Below are 23,081 nucleotides of genomic sequence, written 5' to 3'. Positions count from 1 at the left end.
TTAATTTAATAATTAAATTGTTAAAATTTAATGTAAATTTTAATTTTGAGTTATTGAGTGAAACGACTCCGTTGATAATTACTTTTTATTCAAGTTTTATGATTCAACTCTTGACTTAGAAGGATAGACCAACATTTTATAACCACAATTAGGATGATTAGATGGGTTGGGTTCGGCGAGCTAACTCACTAAACCTATGTTTTTATTATACAACAGTTTGAGGTTTTCAACCCACTAACTATCTTTAACCCATCCCATTTTAACTTGTCAAGAAAATAGGTTAAAGGTGAGTCGAGGTGGATCAACTTGTCAATTTTCTTTTTTAATTTTTTTTTATATTGTGTTACTTTTTTGTTGTTGTAGGATATCACTTTATTATAAATCTATAAGATTTATATGAATAGTAGTATTAATTTTGATTTTATTTTTGAACTTATGCTTTGTATAATAATATATAATTTGTATATGTACATTAACTTACTATTTTTATTTTGAAAAATGAATCAGTCACCAAAAATCGATCTAAGATCAGAATCGATGCAAGGTAGAGAATTAGTTAAATTATTCTAAAATTGACATAGAAATTTGGTTTGAACGGATCTTGTTCAAAAATATATTTTTTAATTTTTTAAATTTGTATTTAAATTATTTTTATAAAATTTATAAAATATAACTAATTATTTTAAATTTTTATAAAAAAAATACATTAACTATACTTAAAGAACTATATTTTAATTTTGTTCAAAAGTTTATATTAGGATGTGAAAAATCTTATATAGTTTATTGATTTTATATTATTGGAGTATTAACAATCATAAATATTTGGTAGACACACTTTTTCTTTAACAAAATTCATTCATGAATTTGTAATTTTCAATAATTTGAATTAATAATAAAAAAAGGTGTTAGAAAATGTTTCAAAAACATGTAACATGATAAAATAATTGTAATGACCTACCTTAATCTCTATACTTAATGGTTTAACTACTAGCAACAAAAAATATACAAGTATTTGAGATTAATATATAAACAATACCTATATATACACATAATAAGAGGATGGTTCAAATGACACCGGTATAACTTTTACTAAGTGTTACACCACTCAATAATTTTATATTAAATGTGAATTTTGAAAATCTAACCGTTAGATTGAAAGTTCATATCTCTTAGATCATATATAACAAATTTTATATTAATCTAAGATGATTTGATACTTCATTTTCATAAAATAAAATTGACGTAATATATACATTTCAAAATATACTAAAATACGAACACTTTGATTACCTTCAAGTTATTGTTCAATTTTAACAAAATTTGACATATATGATCTAAGAGATATGAACTTTCAATCTAACGGTTGAATTTTCAAAATTCACATTTAATATAAAGTTATTGAGCAGTGTAACACTTAGTAAAAATTACACTGGTGTCGTTTGAACCCTCCTTACATAATAATATATAAAAGTAAAGAATATTCGTAACAACAACTAAAGAAATATAATAACTATACATGTATATATACACATGTACAAAATCTAGTATTTAATATTAATCATAAGTAGGGATGACAAATATACCCGTACCTGCAGGTAATACCCGATCCCGTCCCGATTTTTACGGGGAATACCCGGTTTGACCGGGTACGGGTACGGGTACAGGTAAAACCCGATATATTAAATCGGGGTACGGGTATGTACTTACACGTACTCGTCCCCGTCCCCGTCCCCGTTCTCATTTTTAATTTAATACCTACTTTCAATTTAATTATATTAAATAATCTTAATATTTTTTTATGTGTAATTATTTATTATAATATGAGATAAAAAATTAACTTAATTATAATTATAATATAATTAAAAAAATAATTTAAAAATATTATCTTTTAAAAAAAATAAAAAAATAAAAATTTTGACGGGTACGGGTACGGGTATACCCGATACCCGACGGGGACGAGGATGATGATGAAAATCACATACCCGACGGGTACAGGTACGGGGACGGGGATGAGTTTGGCTCGCGAGGACGGGGACGGGTATCATGAAACCCGTACCCGCCCCGCCCTGTTGCCATCCCTAACCCTAAGTTGTCGGTCAAACAATTCGACAATACCAGTTACATCAGAGTAGCCCAAAACATTTAGCTCCATCATCAACCAACATGGCCTCAAAACCTAGCATCATGCCTCAAATCTAGCCTTACCTTTTTTCCATGTTTTTTCATCATAGTTCAACCATAAAAAAAACATGCAATGATAAGTTGGTATTCAAAAGAATAACCATGCGAAAAGGTATAGAAAAAAAGACAATTATACTACTAATTAGGAGTGTACAAAAAATTCAAATTGATCCGAACCGATCCATAATCGATCCGATCCATATTGAAAAATCTGATCCATTTTGAAAAAAAATCCGAACCAAACCACTTTATAAAACTGGTTCAGTTATCCGATCCATTTTTACAAAGTGGATCGGTTCGGTTCGGTTTGGTTTTTTAAAAAAACCAATCCATATATGAGTAAAAAGTGGATAACTGCACCGCACCAAACCGATCCAATTTCAAAAAAACTGATCCACTTTATAAAAAATGGATCGGTTAACCGATCCACTTTTATAAAACGGTTCAGTTCAATTTGGATCGGTTTTTTGAAAAAAATAATCCATGAACACCCCTACTACCAATCACTTACATGTAAGTTGTACAACATAGCATCTCATGGTCTACAACATAGCAATACATCAATAAAATCTCAAAATGACACTCAACAACCTTATAAAGGTAATTAATTTAACAACATATGCCAACAACCATACCATTCAACAACAATACCACACAACATGTGAACTACACCAAGATCACCTCACCATATGCAATACACTTCAATTATATGCATCACCACACATTCACCTATGAAGATCCCCTACAACAAAGGTAAACAGTTTAAGTAGATTAACCCTACCAAATCAACATAATCTTTTTACACCTGCTAAATCAACAACCAAGTTGGATACTAATCTGTAACAACATAGTTTCTCAAATTTTACCACTTAAACTAGAAAGTATAATATTCTTGTCAAGGTATAACAACTTGAGTGTGAGTCTACCACAACATTAACTTGCATAATTAAGCCTCTTTTGGGATTAGCCTGTTGACTATCTTTTAAATACTATGCCCTTCTAGTACTCAAGTAGAGACTAAGTCTTCAACCTTTTATCTTACACGGTTGGTCTCTTTATACATGTATGTCTCAACCTTGCCACATACAGATCAACATTGATCACTTATAGCCAGTATGCCTCAACTTAGGCCACATACTGCATTAACTAGGGTTCTAAAGGAGACTCAAATATTCACTTCAATAGACAACAACTTAAGAAGTGTTTTCAACAACTGAGCTCATAGAGCAGCACTACAATATTCTCAGTATTGGATATACAACTTTCGAAAACACCCTCTCCTTTAGTTTTAAGTCAATCAATCCAACACACCTTGATGCCCTTATGCCTAAAGTATTATAAACACTATCACCTCAATAGTTCAACAATCAATCATTTATATACATTATTTTAGATCAATGTATATGGAACCTGTAATACCCATTTTATTATTATGGCATTTTCGTAAATTTTCAAAGGCATAGGGGTATTTTTTGTAATTTTATTATTGGATGGCATTTTAGTAATTATCGGTGGCATTTTCGTAATTTTTATTAAAATTTTTGGGGCATTTTCGGATTTTGGAACGGGCTGTTCCAAAAGCGGAACGGGCCGTTCCAAAAGAGAAAAATGTGTGTTCTGTGTTTGTGCAGAACAGGGCCGGAACGGGCCGTTCTCCAAAGGAGAACGGGCCGTTCTGCTTGGAGAACGGGGCGTTCCCCTTGCAGAACGGGCCGTTCTGCTTGGAGAACGGGGCGTTCTCCTTGCAGAACGGGCCGTTCCGAAAGGAGAACGGGCCGTTCTGCTGGGATTCGAAACGGGCCGTTCCGGGGCCGTTCCAGTCGAAAATTTTACGTTGTTCTGAAGGGTTCAGAACGGGCGTTCCGTTTTCGGAACGGGCCGTTCTGGTTAGGTGGCGAAAATTTGCTATAAATAGGGGCCTTGGGGTGTTGGAAATGTATGCCTTGAGAGAGAAGAATTCCTAGAGAGAGAAAGAGAGAAGAGGGGAAAGAAAAGAGGAAAGAGAGGAAGAGGAATCCAGTAGAGGGGGTTCTGCCAAGGGAGAGAAAAGAGGAGGGAGAAGAGGAGATTCTGCCCGAGTTTCGGTTCCTGTTTAAGGAGAGAGGTGGAGGTTCTGCCCGAGTTTCAGTTCAGGTTTATACAAGTAAGGGTGGCATTTATAAAATTAATCTAGTATGTTAAGTAAGGGTAGTGCTTATAAAATTAATCTAGTATATATATGAGCATGATAGGAATAGTATAATTTTAATATGCTATTTTATGTGGAGATTTTCATTTCATATAGTATAATTTGGATCAATGGATGGTTGTTTTGGATATTTATATTATTATTATATTGACAAATTGGCATGGTTATGGTTATGTTTAATTATGGAATATGTTGTGTATGTGGTTTGGAAAAGTAAATAGGACTTAAAGGAGTAAGGTTATGGTATGGATTAGATCTCTTGGTGAGATCAGGATATAATCTTTGGAAAAATATGAAATTGGGAATCCCATGGTGAGGATTCCAACGTGGAACTTTTCCAAAGGTTATATGATAAACCACTTCAGATGTTAGGTGGATTCTGAAGTACTCCTTTAAGTATTCTATTTGCTACCGGTATGGGGGCCAGGCCGATTCATACCGATGGATGAAGTGGCCATGATCACCAGGATTACGTGACGACGTAATCCAACTGTATATTTTCCATGAGAGGTCAGGTGTGATTCCTGGGTTGCTGATATGTTTCAGCGTGCGTGTCAACACTTGGTGGATGGTGTTGAGGCCAACATTGTGAGGATATGTTGGTGTGAGATCATGGAATAATTATACAGTGGTGTGACTTTGTTTCTGGATGTGGAATATGTATACAAATGGTGTGGATTGTATGCATTGGATTTTAGATTTGATTTATATTTGGCATGGAAATAACTATTTATAAGGTTTATTTCCTTGGTGCGGATATATATATATTATGGATAAATATCTGTTTAATGATATTTTATCATGTACTATGGTTGGTTTTATATGTGCTAACCCTTGCATGTTTCCATGTGGTTTGGACTGTGATGATCTCACTTTGTGGGGGAGCAGATCAGGTGTGAGGCTTGGGATAGCAAGAAGTCTTCTGATAGCTGCTTTGAGAAGTGGCTAGGCTTAGAGCTTGACCAGCACCTAGGGTGTTTCTGTTAATGGTTAATGTTAATATATTTTGGATGACTGTATGATTTTACTGAGAATGACTAATATACTTATGTTTGCTATTATGAAAACAATTTTTACACTCTAGCGTAGCTGGCTTTTGCTCTATTTTTTTTTATTATAAATGCTCTTTTATTTTGGTTGGTTATTGATGTGACGGCCTAGGGTGGGTTGTTACAATTTTGGTATCAGAGCTGGTCAAGTCTCTTTAGGATTTGTGGGAAATGGTCTTGTTGCATTTCCGTTGTGTGGAAATGAAAGGAACTTCATGAGTAACTCATGAGTTTCTTAATCTTGATTAGGAATTTCTTATTGAGTTTCGTGTAAACTCATAAAGTTCTTTGACCTTTTTAGGATGGCTGGTAGGGGAAATCATTCTAATTCTTCTTCAAGCATGGATGGGCGGCAAATTGCTCAAGCTATGGAGTTAATTGCTGCTGCTATTGGACAACAGAATACCTTGTTGGCTCAGATGGAGACTAACCGGGCTGCAGCTGAAGCAGCTAGGACTGAAGTACCTGATGAATATAGGGGCTTGTCAGAATTCAGAAAAGGGAATCCTCCTCAATTTACAGGTGTTAATGGACCTGAAGTTGCTGATCAATGGATTGAGGAGATGGAGAAAATTTTCATGGTGATGCAGTGTCCAGAGGAGAGGAAGCTAAATTATGCTGTTTATATGCTAGTGGGTGAGGCTAGCTTCTGGTGGAAGGGTGCTCAAGCTATGATGGAAGCTAGAGGGGAGGTGATAAATTGGAAAAATTTCAAAAAGGTATTTCTAGAGAAATATTTTCCAGATAGCGCCAGATATGCTAAGGAAGCTGAATTTTTAAGATTGCAACAAGGAAATATGTCAGTACAAGAGTATGTGGTCAAGTTTGAACACTTGGCTAGATATTATTCTCAAGCTATCACTGAAGCCTGGAGATGCAGGAAGTTTAGTGAGGGTTTAAGATTTGAGCTGAAAAAGACTATTGTCCCTATGGAAATTATGGAATTCCCAATGCTGGTTGAAAAGGCAAAAACGGTTGAAAGATTTGAGGGAGGGAATAAAATGGTGAAAGGACCAGAAGGATCATCTGGAAGGGGGAAACAATCTCAAAAGAGACCATCCCAATTTCAGATTGGGAATGCTAATAAGAAACCCATGGGGACTACTACTACAGGAGCTGTTAGATGCTATACGTGTGGAGGCCCACATATGATAAGGGATTGTCCTACAAAGAATTATGCTTGTTTTAAATGTGGCAAGGTGGGTCACATGGCTAAAGATTGCAATGTCAAAAATATTCCAGCTAGAGAGAACCAGAAAGTGGATCGGCCTACTGCAGCAGGTCGTGTCTTTGCTTTAACAGGTGCTGAAGCTGAAACGACATCTGAGCTGGTAAAAGGAAAGGGCAAAGCTGATGGTAATGAGATTTCTATTTTATTTGATTCTGGTGCTTCACATTCTTTTATTTCTTATGAATGCGTGGCAAGGTTAAATTTAGTTGAGAGTTCTTTGTGTGTGGATCTAGTTGTTTCTACCCCAGCTTCAGGGTCTGTTTTGACTTCTGAAGTTTGTTTGAGATGTCCAGTGGAGGTGGAAGGGCGTTGTTATAAAGTGAATTTGTTTTGTTTACCTCTATCCGATTTGGATGTGATTTTAGGGATGGATTGGCTTTCTGCCAATAGGATTTTGATAGATTGTTCAGAGAAGAAATTAATCTTTCCTACTGATGAACAGGAGAGATTTATTTCTAATAGACAGGTGGATGGGTTGTTGAAGAATGGAGCTCTTGGGTTTATGATCTTATCTTTTATTAGTATAGAGAATGAAAAGTTGTTGAATAGTATTGATGTTGTTAGAGAATTTCCAGAGGTTTTTCCGGATGATGTTCCGGGATTACCACCAAAGCGAGAGTTAGAGTTTAGTATTGATCTTATACCAGGGGCGGGACCAGTGTCCATTTCTCCTTATAGAATGGCACCAGCGGAGTTGTTTGAATTGAAAAAGCAGGTTGAGGAGCTTTTGGAGAAGCAGATGATCAGACCAAGTGTCTCTCCGTGGGGAGCACCAGTGTTATTGGTAAAGAAGAAGGATGGTGGTGTGAGGTTATGTGTGGATTACAGGCAGTTAAATAAATTGACAATCAAGAATAAGTATCCTTTGCCAAGGATAGATGATTTGATGGACCAATTGAGGGGAGCTTCTGTTTTCTCCAAGATTGATTTGAGGTCTGGGTATCACCAGATACGGGTTAAGGAGGAGGACATACCAAAGACTGCTTTCAGGACTCGATATGGTCATTATGAGTATGTTGTCATGCCTTTTGGAGTGACGAATGCTCCAGCTATTTTCATGGATTATATGAACAGGATTTTCAGACCCTTTCTGGATAAGTTTGTTGTGGTGTTCATTGATGATATTCTGGTTTATTCTAAATCTATGGAAGAACATAGAGAACATCTGAGGATAGTTTTGCAGGTATTGAAGGAGAAACAGTTATTTGCAAAGTTGTCAAAATGTGAGTTTTGGTTATCTGAAGTTAAGTTCTTGGGTCATGTGATTTCTGCACAAGGAATTGCAGTTGATCCTACTAAGGTGGAAGCGATTTTGAGGTGGGAGCGTCCAAAATCAGTTACTGAAATTAGAGGTTTTGTGGGATTGGCTGGCTATTATAGAAGATTTATAGAAGGATTTTCTAAAATAGTTATGCCTTTGACACAGCTGACCAGGAAGGATCATCCTTTTATATGGACGGAGGAGTGTGAAAGGAGTTTTCAAGAGTTAAAGGAAAAGTTGACTTCGTCTCCAGTGTTGATTCTGCCAGATCCTAATAAATCTTTTGAGGTTTATTGTGATGCATCTCATCAAGGTTTAGGATGTGTTCTTATGCAAGATAGGCAGGTTGTGGCCTATGCATCTAGGCAGTTAAAGACTCATGAACGGAATTATCCTACGCATGATCTAGAGTTGGCGGCGGTAGTTTTTGCTTTGAAGATTTGGAGGCATTATCTCTATGGGGCAAAGTTTGATGTGTTCAGTGATCATAAGAGTCTGAAATATTTGTTTGATCAGAAAGAGTTAAATATGAGGCAAAGGAGGTGGATTGAATTTTTGAAAGATTATGATTTTCAGTTAATGTACCATCCAGGTAAAGCAAATGTGGTGGCAGATGCTTTGAGTAGAAAATCTCTTCATATGTCTTACATGATGGTTAAAGAGATGGAGTTAGTAGAGAAATTCAGGGATATGAATCTTAATGTTGTGATTGCCTCAGATCTTATTAGTTGTGGTATGACTACCATTACTAGTGATTTCTTAGAGATGGTGAAACAAAAACAAGTTCAGGATGCGAGTTTGAACAAGGTTAAGGAGTTGTTGGGTTCTGAGAAAGCTGAAGGATTTGAACAAGATATGGATGGAATCTTGAGGTATAAGGGTAGAATTTGTATTCCACAAGATGAGGAGTTGAAGAAGTTGATACTTGAGGAAGGTCATAAAAGTAAGTTAAGTGTACATCCAGGTATGACAAAAATGTATCAAGATTTGAAGAAAATGTTTTGGTGGAATGGAATGAAAAGGGAGATAGCTGAGTATGTTGCATCTTGCATTGTGTGTCAAAAAGCTAAAGTGGAACATCAAAAACCAGGAGGTTTGTTACAAATGATGGAAGTGCCAGAATGGAAATGGGATAGTATAACCATGGATTTTGTTGTTGGATTACCAAGGTCTGCTAAGAATTGTGATTCTATTTGGGTGATCGTGGATAGATTAACTAAGTGTGCTCATTTTCTTCCGGTGAATATAAAGTGGTCCTTAGAAAAGTTAACTCAATTGTATATTAAGGAGATTGTTAGATTACATGGTGTGCCCTCTAGTATCATCTCTGATAGGGATCCTCGTTTTACATCCCGATTTTGGCAAAGTTTGCATCAAGCGTTAGGGACTAAGTTGAGGCTCAGTTCTGCTTATCACCCACAAACTGATGGCAGTCTGAGAGGACTATCCAATCTTTGGAGGACTTGTTGAGGGCTTGTATTTTGGATCATCTAGGGAATTGGGAAGAGATGTTGCCTTTGGTCGAGTTCACTTATAATAACAGTTTTCATGCAAGTATAGGAATGGCACCGTTTGAGGCTCTGTATGGGAGGAAATGTCGAACACCTTTGTGTTGGTTTAAAGAGGGAGAATCAGTGATGGTGGGGCCAGAGATCATCTTACAGACTACTGAAAAGGTGAAACAAATTCAGGAAAGAATGAAAGCTGCTCAGAGTCGGCAAAAGTCTTATGCAGACAAAAGGAGGAAACCTTTGGAGTTTTCAGAAGGAGAACATGTGTTTTTGAAAGTAACTCCTACCACAGGTGTGGGAAGAGCTATCAAAGCTAAGAAGTTGAATCCTAAGTTTATTGGACCGTATCAAATTCTCAAGAGGATTGGACCAGTGGCATATCAGATTGCATTACCTCCATTCCTTTCTAATCTGCATGATGTGTTCCATGTTTCACAACTGAGGAAATATATTCACGATCCAAGTCATGTCTTGGAATCAGAGGCAGTACAAGTTAAGGAAAATTTAACTTTTGAGAAACAGCCAGTTTCAGTGGCAGATAAGAAAGTTAAACAGTTGCGAGGTAAATCTATCAATTTGGTGAAAGTTATTTGGGATGCGATTACTAATGAAGCTACTTGGGAGTTGGAGGAAAGGATGAAGGATCAATACCCATATCTCTTTTAGAGTAAGTGAATTTTCGAGGACGAAAATTTTTGTTGTTGGAGAGAATTGTAATACCCATTTTATTATTATGGCATTTTCGTAATTTTTCAAAGGCATAGGGGTATTTTTGTAATTTTATTATTGGATGGCATTTTAGTAATTATCGGTGGCATTTTCGTAATTTTTATTAAAATTTTTGGGGCATTTTCGGATTTTGGAACGGGCTGTTCCAAAAGCGGAACGGGCCGTTCCAAAAGAGAAAAATGTGTGTTCTGTGTTTGTGCAGAACAGGGCCGGAACGGGCCGTTCTCCAAAGGAGAACGGGCCGTTCTGCTTGGAGAACGGGGCGTTCCCCTTGCAGAACGGGCCGTTCTGCTTGGAGAACGGGGCGTTCTCCTTGCAGAACGGGCCGTTCCGAAAGGAGAACGGGCCGTTCTGCTGGGATTCAAAACGGGCCGTTCCGGGGCCGTTCCAGTCGAAAATTTTACGTTGTTCTGAAGGGTTCAGAACGGGCGTTCCGTTTTCGGAACGGGCCGTTCTGGTTAGGTGGCGAAAATTTGCTATAAATAGGGGCCTTGGGGTGTTGGAAATGTATGCCTTGAGAGAGAAGAATTCCTAGAGAGAGAAAGAGAGAAGAGGGGAAAGAAAAGAGGAAAGAGAGGAAGAGGAATCCAGTAGAGGGGGTTCTGCCAAGGGAGAGAAAAGAGGAGGGAGAAGAGGAGATTCTGCCCGAGTTTCGGTTCCTGTTTAAGGAGAGAGGTGGAGGTTCTGCCCGAGTTTCAGTTCAGGTTTATACAAGTAAGGGTGGCATTTATAAAATTAATCTAGTATGTTAAGTAAGGGTAGTGCTTATAAAATTAATCTAGTATATATATGAGCATGATAGGAATAGTATAATTTTAATATGCTATTTTATGTGGAGATTTTCATTTCATATAGTATAATTTGGATCAATGGATGGTTGTTTTGGATATTTATATTATTATTATATTGACAAATTGGCATGGTTATGGTTATGTTTAATTATGGAATATGTTGTGTATGTGGTTTGGAAAAGTAAATAGGACTTAAAGGAGTAAGGTTATGGTATGGATTAGATCTCTTGGTGAGATCAGGATATAATCTTTGGAAAAATATGAAATTGGGAATCCCATGGTGAGGATTCCAACGTGGAACTTTTCCAAAGGTTATATGATAAACCACTTCAGATGTTAGGTGGATTCTGAAGTACTCCTTTAAGTATTCTATTTGCTACCGGTATGGGGGCCAGGCCGAGTCATACCGATGGATGAAGTGGCCATGATCACCAGGATTACGTGACGACGTAATCCAACTGTATATTTTCCATGAGAGGTCAGGTGTGATTCCTGGGTTGCTGATATGTTTCAGCGTGCGTGTCAACACTTGGTGGATGGTGTTGAGGCCAACATTGTGAGGATATGTTGGTGTGAGATCATGGAATAATTATACAGTGGTGTGACTTTGTTTCTGGATGTGGAATATGTATACAAATGGTGTGGATTGTATGCATTGGATTTTAGATTTGATTTATATTTGGCATGGAAATAACTATTTATAAGGTTTATTTCCTTGGTGCGGATATATATATATTATGGATAAATATCTGTTTAATGATATTTTATCATGTACTATGGTTGGTTTTATATGTGCTAACCCTTGCATGTTTCCATGTGGTTTGGACTGTGATGATCTCACTTTGTGGGGGAGCAGATCAGGTGTGAGGCTTGGGATAGCAAGAAGTCTTCTGATAGTTGCTTTGAGAAGTGGCTAGGCTTAGAGCTTGACCAGCACCTAGGGTGTTTCTGTTAATGGTTAATGTTAATATATTTTGGATGACTGTATGATTTTACTGAGAATGACTAATATACTTATGTTTGCTATTATGAAAACAATTTTTACACTCTAGCGTAGCTGGCTTTTGCTCTATTTTTTTATATTATAAATGCTCTTTTATTTTGGTTGGTTATTGATGTGACGGCCTAGGGTGGGTTGTTACAGAACCAACATCATTCAATTATCAACAGTTCGATCATCATTAATTATCCCAGATTAATGTATAAAGAGCTAACAACATATATCAACATGCATGTAATAGATTAAACTAACCTACACATGTTCACCACCTTCTCAGCCAAACAACATATTTTTACAAGGAACTTCATGCCCAATCCCATTCACCTTGTGCCTGATGTCACTAAGACATGAAGCCCTCTGTCTTGTCCACACCTAGCACCACTCAACCTACACCTGACATGAAAGAGATTAAAGAATCCCTAGGACATTCACGCCTAGTGTGGCTAAACCCACATTTAATCCCATTTTAGGAAAAAGGTGATTCTCTCTCCTCACGCTCGACATTACTCCATAGGTATCGAAGTCACTTAGGAAAAGGGTTATGTCTTGGTTATGTTGAGTGTCACACAACTCGAGGTCTGATGTCACCAAGTTAGAGATAATTCTCTGACCTCACGCTCAATACCATTAAACTCACGTTCGATGAGACTAAGTGAAAGACTTTCTCTCTCCTCACGCTTGGCACCACCAATCCTACGTTTGGTGCGAGTGAGACAAAAGACCCCTGATTTGAGTTATGCCTAATGTCATGAAAATGCCCTTAATAGGATGGTGAAATCTACATTCAGTTAATTTAATAATTGGCTCAAATTCACTTTCAACTTAGACAAACCAAACATGCAATGCAAGATATCATTCATATACATCATTAACAACTTGAATCAACTTAGAATAACAACACGCAACAGATGTTTGATCCTCTCTCACTCAAAATCTCCCTACATATTCAAAACTTCACAACATAAGAGAATCCATCATTTGATCGTCAATACAATCACGTTTTGAGTAGTTTAAATAACATTTCAATCATTAATAAAAGAATCAGTTATAGCTTCCTTTACTTAGAAATAGAAAAGAATCGAGGAAGGAGGAAGGAGGAAGAAGAGATATAAGCTTCGAACAACTCTAAAGTTATACACCAACATTATTTTTGAGTTGCAACAACTTTGAATCACCCACTAGATGCTCATTTGAGATCTTATACAACTCCTAAAGGTTAGAAAGAAAAAAAAGAGTTTCAAAACTCTAGAGCTCCTCTGTCTAGTTTATCTTTATAAGATTCTTAAGAACAAACTTATGAATTTCAATTTAAAAAAAAATTAATTAGAGTTAAAAGAAATGAAAATATAAAAAGAAATTTAACATTGAGTAACTTTAAAAATCAAATTATTACTTATAAAATAGATAAAGTCTTAAGCAAAAGTTTATAACCTAGTTTGTTTAAAGTCTGATCTAACCTAATCTACTTAATAAAAAAGCATGGCTTAAACTTTTAAAAAAATTTATTAATTAAAACATGAGTTTATACTTATAAAAAAACCCACAAGGTTCGATAGGCTACTATATTTATCTATGATATAATTAAAATAATATATATGACATTATTATCAATATAATTAAATAAAATAAATTTATAATTAAAAAAAATAAATTATCAATATTTTTTACATTTTCACTACACTTAAACATTTTGTATTTCTTGTTTGTATGAAATAAAAATATCAAAAGTAAAAATCTCTAATAGCCTTATTTTTGCCTTATTTTTGTCATTTTCATTATTGGTTATTTAGAATACTTCAAATGTGATATAAAAAATATTTATAAATTTTTTTAATAAGATTATTTTATTTATTACGGTCAGTGTGTGAGTGTATATTAATGTTTGCACAAATTTTCTCTCAATTATTTTTTTTAATTTTAAATTCTAAATTTTAATAATAAAGAGTAAACTATTTTTTTTATCATGTAAATTAAAAAGATTTATCATGTAAATTAAATAAATACTCACATGTATATTTAAAAATATAATTATTAACTTATTTAAAATTAAATATATTGTTCTTTTTAACATTGTTAATGCAAGATAAGCTTTTAAATAAATTAATAAATTAATAAATTAATAAATTATAAAATAAACTTTTAAATAGGTTAATAGATTAATCCAGACTTTTAAAAAGGTCAGATGAAACCTATAAAAAATCTATAATAAATAATAAATTAAACTTAAATTTTAATTTTATAAAATATGTTTAATCTATATATTTAAAGTCTGATTTATTTTTAATTTTAATTAAGATTAAAGAAAAATTTAATTTATTGCTTATAATTTGAATCATAGATAATAATATTTTAAATTTCATATTTTTAAAAATAAATATAAATAACAAATCAATACAGATTATTATAATCTGTTAGATATTTCATAAATTATAAATACCAACTCCATTAATTAAAAAATAAAGAATTTACCCCAACACAGGTTTTTTATTTGTTTGAGGCCCATAGTTTAGGCCTAGAAGTGGAAAGGTAAATGGAACATGATTGTGTGATTGTGGACCCACAAAAAGCCCAAAAAAAAGTTTTTGGCGCCTTTGGCTCGAATATTTAGTGCATTTATATTTCTTTGGTTCCCTCCGTTTACAAACTTTCAACATTCATTCATTCCCGCGCACACTGTTTCTCTTCCTCTCTCTGCGATTTCTTTCAGTTATTCCTCGCTCCATCCTAGCTTCTCGAAGGTTCTAAACTCAACTCTTCCTAACCTATTTAATTTTACTTCACTATACCGAATTCACCATTTTTCTTCGATAACACTTGCTTTCAATGTTCGTGTGATGCATTTCTGTGTTCATCGGCTTTGCTTTTTTTCTCCATTGTAACACTCTTTTTATGTAACACAATCCTTTAATTTGGTTTTGTTGCATGTTGTGTTGAAATATTTATTTTCTTTGTAATCTGAATCGTAGTAATCGAATTAGGGTTTTTGGTGCTCATGGAGGTATGACGATAGTGTTAAGGTTGCTTATGAGATCATTTTTGAGATCCGAGTTACAGTTAGGGCTGCGTGCTAACAATTGGTTTTTCCTTGTATTGAAATTTATTCTTCCTTTCTCACAAGTTTGGCATGTTCGATGATTAAGGACGGAAAGTGAAAAAAACGTGTTTGATAATTCTACTGAAGTACAGAATAAATTGTGGCTTATGGTAAATTTTGATTGCAATTGAGGGTTTATAGTTTGTGCGAATTTTGAATGTTTTGTTGAATTGAAGCCGATACAGTGTTTGCATAATTTTGTGGTATTTAATTTTGTTTACTCTTTAGTCATTGAATCTCTTTATCTATATTGCTGTTTCGGTGTCTTCTCTTTATTTTTGACAATTCATTGCGTGGTGCTTTTTCAAGAAGGTTATCAACAAGGTTGTTTGATTATCATCTTTTCAGGAAGGTTGAACTATCATGACAACAGGTAGATCACTAAACGGGAAAGATGCAAAGTCTTCTGAAAAGTGCAATCCAAAGAAAGGTTCCATTGGAGTGAGAAGTTCTCCCAAGAGAACAAATAAGTTAGATCACAGAGCAAGAGGTGATATATTTTAGTCAATTTATTTCATTAATATAATAATCTTTTGGTTTCATATTGTCCTCCACCTTGATGCACTGAATTTTGTGTTTTAGAAGGAATGGATATTTTATTTTTATTTTTTGGATGAGGTGACATAGTTTTGAAATTTACACAAATGTTCAGTTGCCTTTTTATTGTACATTTTGCTTAATATAGTTATTATTATTATTTTTTTCTATTTAGGATGTGGTCAACAGTTGTTGATTGATAAAGAGAATCATCATTTTCCATTTAAGGAACAAATGAGAATGTGCCCAGAGCTTCCCAACAAAGTTGTGTTTCTTACAGAAAAGAGAGAGGCAATTGAACTTCATCCTGGACAAATGCTCACTTCTGCAAAAATCAAGTTACAACTTTTCCCAATTGATGAAGGAACTCGGATAGCACTTGAAAAGGTCACATGGTTTTTAGAAAATTTGGATATACTTTAGTCTGTCCTAGTCTTCATGTAGTAGGTCTTGATGCTTAGACTATTTTTCATTTCAGGATGGGCATAATCCTCATTTAGAACTTACACTTAGAGGTCGAAAGAAAATATCCTCAATATTGGAACACCTTGGAAAGAAGTGGGGAAGTTCAAATATAGCCAAAGGGGAGCTTATACTCTTCCCATATAATATTATGGGAAATCTATCTGACTGCAGAAGGTGGACAATTAGTGATAGTGACACAACAGCCTCCGCTGTTTATGCTGCTGTTGGAAGCCCTGCAATTTTCCGCCTGAAGTATTATATCGGATCTTCTATCATATGTACCTTTTCTATATGGAAATTAGGTAATTATACAGTGTAGTAAGTTGTAACTTGTTCTCTCTATTTTTAAGGTATGGCTGGTTCTACATACATGAACCTAGGTCTTTTGGTATACCTTCTGCACCAATTCCCCATGAGCCTGCTGTATCTGGAGGTAGCAATGCTAATTTAGAGGAGACTTTATGTTGTGAACGGGAAAAGGTTGAGGTAAGCAAAGAATGCAAAGCAACTGATGTGGGCAATGCAGCAAGTGAAACAGTGGCTCAGAAAATAGACAACGCAGCTGTTGATCCTATGGTAAACTGATAATTAAATATTTTGCTGTGCATTATAATAACTTGCAAATAGATGCATAAATTGCACCTAAATTTTATTCTAGAAGACGTGGATCTTGCTGGCTGATCTGATTTAAAAATATTAGTTTTATGTGTGAATCGAAGAACATCAAAATGATTTTTATGATGATTTTCATTATAGCTTATATAATTATGGGAAAAGTTTTGGAAAGTGGTACAAAATTTATAAGTTAATAGATGCCATTAATTTATCTTATATATGATAGCATCATGAGCATAAATACACTTGGGCATTTTTCTTGCAAATAAAATTCTTATGTGGACCTTTATTTGATATTTGAGAAATCTATTGTTGGTTGGTCCTGAATTCTAAAATGAAATTTGAATGTCAATCCTGTGACAGTTTTGATATGTTCCTTATGTTCTGATAAAAGATTAATTTCCAATAATTCCATCGTTATTTCTTGTTTTCTGAGATATGCATGTCTGTTCTGACTAGGATAATGAGCAAAGAGTAAGTAATGGCCTTCAACAGTCATCATCTCTATGGGTTGATAGTTTTCTCAATATAAGCATAGGGGGCCTCCTGTCTGAAGCATCACTACTAGGGGGCCTCGATTCAAAAATATTTTCTGGCATACAGCCGTGTGAAATTACTTCAGATTCATTGGATGCTTATATAGCTGCTCATATTAATAATCGTTCTGTTCCAAGAATACCTGGTGAAGACTTGCGCACATCTATATTGGATGCTGAAGAAACATGTCATGCATTTCCTCTTCGAAAGTTATCTTTCCCAACAGATGTGCAGACAGCTTGTGGAAAGAATAATTCTGAGATATGCAGACAGGATGTTTCTTCAAACTCATTAAAGTTGTCGAATATGGACAAGGTTAGTTGCTCAGTCTTCAATGAGAATCCATTATTGAAATGTGATTTAGTTTCATGAAGCTTGTGTGTCTGATGCAAAAACTACCTAGTTCTTTTTGTAAGAAAACTAACAAGTTATTTATTGTTTTTTTATAAATATTTTGTGAGGGCTGAGTAGTTAGTTAACAATTTTTTTAATCTTTTGTCCAATTTGAATAAGAAAAGTGCTCTTAACACACTATTCCAATATTTTATTGTTGAAATTTATTGAAAATCACAAAATGAGGTGATAGAATCATTAAATAAGAAGTGGAACTCATAAACTTTAAATAAAACTCAACCAATTAAGAGAGAATGTTTTTGAAAGTGCCATGTATTGTTGGCATTTCTTTTTGAATATTTGACTTTGAAATAATGGGATTTATAAATTACCTCCCCCCCTTTTGATGAGTGAGTTTTTTGAAAAAAGATAGATGCTTTTAACTGGATTATATTTCTCCAGCTTTATAAATTCCTGGTACCAACAGGGCTCCTATGAACAAAATTAAAATGTCCTGCTAATAAAATAACTAATGTAGCATTGGGACCGAAATTGGGCTTTAAAATTGATGTGGGATTGAGATTATGTTTCTATTAGTTGAATGGAAGCTTCATTATCCATCATTACTTGCCCTTCATTGTCTCTTGTGGTGTTGTAAAGGTCAATGATCAAGATGGACCTTCACAAAATCCTCCATCTGGGAAGACTCAGACAGACATGTCACTTTCTTCACGCCCATATGATGATGAAAGAAGTCTTGGGTTAACAGGCATCAATTGGGTATTTAATTTTCTTATCAAAGCATTTCAATGTTTGTTATATTTAATATCTTGATTTCTGAGTTAAGTAAGGTACTATCTGAATACAGAATGATTCTATGGGACCTTTTGATCTTGGCATGCCAGCTAAGCTTATTGGCGGAGACAATGTAACCAATAGCATTGACGGATTTGTGAAATAGCAGCTTAGATGCATAATTCGTTGACCAAATGACTCCGTTTTGAAGATACGTTCTGAAGGAAAAGAAGAAAAAGGATATTGTACATAATAGAAACACTTGCCTAAGAGACAAGAGTTGAAAAAGGAAAGAAAGACACGAGCTTGGCAGAATACCGAGTTGTCTGGTTTAAATGTCCTCACAGAATACCAAATTGTCTGTTTAAAAACCATATTCATTGAGGGGATTAATGAATAAATTATTTAGTCATTGAAGTATCACCCTTACTTTTAAATAGTTTTTAAATTACTGAAGATGGCGAATATTGATTTTTTAAAAATTAGTTTCTCAATATTAAGAAAGTATATTAACCCAGGGATTAAATTGGTGAATATTCAGTACATTAGAGATTATTTATATAATTTCATTTGTTTTGATGGTTTATTGGAGAATTAATATTTAGTTATTTTGCATTGTCTTTTCTATGGTCCCATAATTTTGAAAGATATGCTAAAATGTTCTGATTTGATTCTGCTATATGTCAACCGTAAGTGCTGAAATGTAATTAAAGTGATCATGCTATAACTTTGAACCTTTCATCTTTCTCTGAAATAAACTATCTTATTTGGTGCGATTGGAAGAAAAACGAGTGGGAAGAAAATGTTTGTTATTCGAAAGTGGAATTGGTTTCTTGCATTTGTAAATTTAAACTCGACAATTTAATGCCTGATCTTTTGGATTAGCTTTCATCAAGTTTTAGGTTATTAGTACATGCGAAAGATATCTAGTATTAAAACATCCGCCTACATGATACAATTAATAAGCGTATTTCTGTCACTATATAAAAAAAAATATACGTACATTAATATTACAAATTTATTCTAAAATTATGTGTAAAGTGCATTAGAAATATTCTTTAACGACGTTCAGGATCAACTATTTTTAGTTTGGCCAATGTGGACAATTTTCAATGTTGTAGTACTAGCTGTGGGATATAAAAGTATTTATTAAAAAAACTGTCATTTGATAAGAACTTATATGTAAATTTAATTGTAAAAGTTACTGAAAAAAAATTGTATAAATTTTTTCATGAAAGTTATAGAATTAAACTAAAAAATAGGTTCATAAATTATTTTCATAAATTTAATTAAATTCTTTTAAAGTTTGTCATTGATATCTATAATCTAATAGTCTAACACGATTAATAAAATAGAAAAATTATAAATTTTAATATGTTTGAATTATAAAGCTCTTTTTCCTCTCGTATTTAAAAAAATAAATAAATTATACGTTACGTACTCTCTTAATAGATAAATGTTATATCTTAATTTTAATATGTAAATTTTTTTTAGTAATGATTATTATTTATAAGCAATTTACGAATGTGGTTAAAAAAACTAACACTTCAAGTTTGCACATTATCATAGACCCATTACATATTGATATATTACATTGAGCTAAAAAATTGTTTAATATGGATTTATGAATGTAATTCATCATATAGGAAAACTAATTTTCAAGAGATTGATAATTTAATTTTTAATCACATCACATTTTAATTTGAATATAAAAAAGAGACATGGAACAAGATATTGATTTTAGGTCACATCATATTTTAATTTGTATACAAGAAAAGAGACAAGGAACGAGATATTGATTTTAACTCACATCGTATTTTAATTTGTATAAGAAAAGAGTCATGGAATGATATATTGATTTTAATTCATTTATGAAAATAATATATAAAGCAATACCAAAAAAAAAAAAAAAAACTTACTGCATGTTTATTTAGACTTGTTTTTTTTTTAAATAAATATTTTGGACTCTCTAGGCTCTAGGTTATTTCCCTAGGCACGGTTAGCCTTATCATTCTCACGTTAGCAAATAATGATAATTCTTTGATATTTGCATCGCAATATTTGATTATAAGTATTTTATGCTATAACTCTGTCGTTGTGCTTGGGAGATAATACCTACATTATATAAGAATACGATCAACAATCAAAAAATTAAATAATTCCTATACAACTAAAATGTACTGTTGATTTCATTTAGAGAATAAATGCAATGCTTCGCATAAGATATAAAATAGATTGTTAATTTTATATAGGAAGTAAAATATTAAATTAAGAATCAAGTAACTAATTTAAACAATTTTATATATACCAGCAGAAAGATAAAAGCTCAATGTTTATATAAAATAGATTGATACTCACATACCTTTTTATCCCTTTTTTTTGTGGAACTGAACTATTTGTATATATAGTTAATGGAGTTTTTTTAATTAATATAACTGATGTAAAAGCTCAAGAATTAAAATAAATTAGTGAAATAATTTAGAATAGCAAATATTTTTATCTTTTTAACGTAGAGACAATACCTGAAAGAAAATATCGAGAGTCTCAACGGAAAAATGACAATTACACATATAGCATTTGAAGTATAAAATATGTAAATCAAAAAACCATATCACTTTTAATCTTTTATTATATATTATCACATCATTTGTTATATCAATTATTTTAACTTCTTATTTATGGCTTCATTCTCCTAAAATATATATACTCTAATGGAGCTGATTTTATTTTATTTTATTCTCACGGCAAATCATAAAAAGACAGAAAAATAATTTAATAAAGAGAGTAGCGTTGGTGTTGTGCGCACAAGCCGGTAATTCTAATATCATAATCTTCCAAACATTGGTTTTCTGACGACAAAGGCAGAGTAGTGTTTGGCTTATTCTCAATCCTATGCCGGCTAAGAGCTGTTTCCACCCAAACATTCTTTTTTAGTTACCATTTTTGTTGTTTGGATCTTCCTAAAACACTCATAAATATATTTTATTCAGTACTTTATTTATATTTTAAAATGAGTATTGGATGATTTTCGTGAGTAAATAGTACAAATATCAAATTAAAAGATTTTTTTCATTATCATCTAAAAATTTATCACGTATTAAATTTATTAACTTAAAAATAATCACCTTAAAATGTTGTATCTAATATAATGTTTTTGTTGGTTGACGATATATGTTTATTGTACTCATTTTTTATCTGTAAGAATTTTTTTATTTTTGAATAAAATACAAAAGCTTTTTATTTTTTTAATACTTTAAAGATTCCTTTGAATTAATGACGATGAATAGAAACTGTCACAAGAATCAATTGATATTATTTACTATTATTTAGATTGTTTAAAATATAATATGGTGTCATGGAATGAAACATGATGAAATTCATTTTATTCTGTTCTCTTATTTTTCTTTCCTTTGGATTTAAGTGAAGTGATATAAAATTTCTCATTTAACGATTTAATTATACCAATACTTTTGTATTCTTTTTAATAATAAAATTACATTTCTTATTCTTTATATTTAAAAGAAGGGTCATATAAGAAAATAAAGTTATACGATTAATTCTACTTTAGAAATAATAAACAGAAAATATTATCGATTCCATTATAAATACTTAAATTATGATATTAACATTATTTTATTTCATCCTATTTCATTTTTCACATAAAGTATTCTCTAATTGTTAATTAATGTATGTTTTATTTAAAAAAAAGTCTTAAGTTTAATAGCTTTTAGAGAATTTTTCAATAAATAAATATTTATTTCTCTAAATTTTAACATTACTAAATATATAAATATACTAATTTCTTCATTATATAAGAATGAATAATGAATTTTTTTTTCGCTTAAGGTATCTTCTGGAAAGAAAGAGAAAAAGACTAATCTCTCAGATGTATGAAGATTTTTATTTAAGAGATTAATCTCTCTCAAATGAATATACTCATACATACTGATAGTTCATTTAGAAATCATATTATTGAGGAAATGAAATAGAGTTTTATGAAAATGTATGTAGAGAGTGTAAAAAATCAATAAACATATCTAATATCATAATTACAACACTCAATAAATTTTCAATGATTAATATAATTAAAGTTCTTATATTATTTATTCAATGAAGTAACTTTTGTCTCTTTTATTAAAAAGTTTTCCTTATATTTAATCCTAACAAGCATTATACATTTGGTAATAGTGTGGAATTTAATTCATTTAATTTTTGCTTTATTAAAAATATCGATTCATTAAAATCCCTGACAATACAAATATTTACTCAATACTTATTTTTTTAATCTATTTCTCCCATTATTTCATAATTTTATCAATAACTTATCCCTCCTTTCTTCTAGTAATTTACACCCAAATGTCAATGATTTTTTTCCCTAAAATTAAATATCCAAACATCACCTCATATGAGCTATTAAGAATTGTTTCTATTACACTACAATATAGAAATCGAAATAAATAATTAATTAACACCTTTTTTATTTGAGAGCTTAACTTATTGGAGTACATTTTTAAGAATAAAATCAATAGACATTAAAAGTTAATTAAAAATCTAAAATTTGATAATGCCTTAGATATAGTGATCCTAATAATATCAACTTACTAACTTAATCAAAGTCTCGAATTTGAGTTATGAGAAAAAGTTTCACCGATTATAATAAAATTTTGTGGAACTATTCTAGTAAAAGATACTTTTGATGTAAAGTCTATTATTATAGTTAGTTATATATATTATAGTTGTAGTGTTATCTGGTTGTCACCTAAA

The 23,081-nt window shown here is 32.6% G+C and overlaps 1 protein-coding gene across 2 annotated transcripts; it reads left to right on the top strand.

Moving 5' to 3' along the window:
• Nucleotides 1-14,555: 14,555 nt before the first annotated feature.
• On the top strand, nucleotides 14,556-18,729 carry LOC109799583 (TSL-kinase interacting-like protein). 2 transcript variants are annotated; one of them, XM_020360165.3, is made up of 8 exons: nucleotides 14,556-14,679; nucleotides 15,384-15,525; nucleotides 15,748-15,959; nucleotides 16,051-16,289; nucleotides 16,388-16,613; nucleotides 17,112-17,504; nucleotides 18,183-18,302; nucleotides 18,391-18,729. In XM_020360165.3, exons 2-8 carry the CDS (start codon nucleotides 15,399-15,401, stop codon nucleotides 18,481-18,483), a joined length of 1,410 nt encoding a protein of 469 aa, XP_020215754.1. In that variant the 5' UTR covers nucleotides 14,556-14,679; nucleotides 15,384-15,398; the 3' UTR covers nucleotides 18,484-18,729. The 2 variants fall into 2 exon arrangements, with proteins under 2 accessions (XP_020215754.1, XP_020215755.1); XM_020360166.3 differs by lacking the exon at nucleotides 14,556-14,679 and adding an exon at nucleotides 14,694-14,816.
• The last annotated feature ends 4,352 nt before the right edge of the window (nucleotides 18,730-23,081 follow it).

The sequence above is a fragment of the Cajanus cajan genome, chromosome 2 (genome assembly GCF_000230855.2).
Source record: "Cajanus cajan strain Asha chromosome 2, NIPB_CcT2T_4, whole genome shotgun sequence".
Classification (NCBI taxonomy): Eukaryota; Viridiplantae; Streptophyta; class Magnoliopsida; order Fabales; family Fabaceae; genus Cajanus; species Cajanus cajan.
The sequence above is the reverse complement of the archived record's forward strand: the minus strand, read 5'-3'. Positions and strand labels throughout refer to the sequence as shown.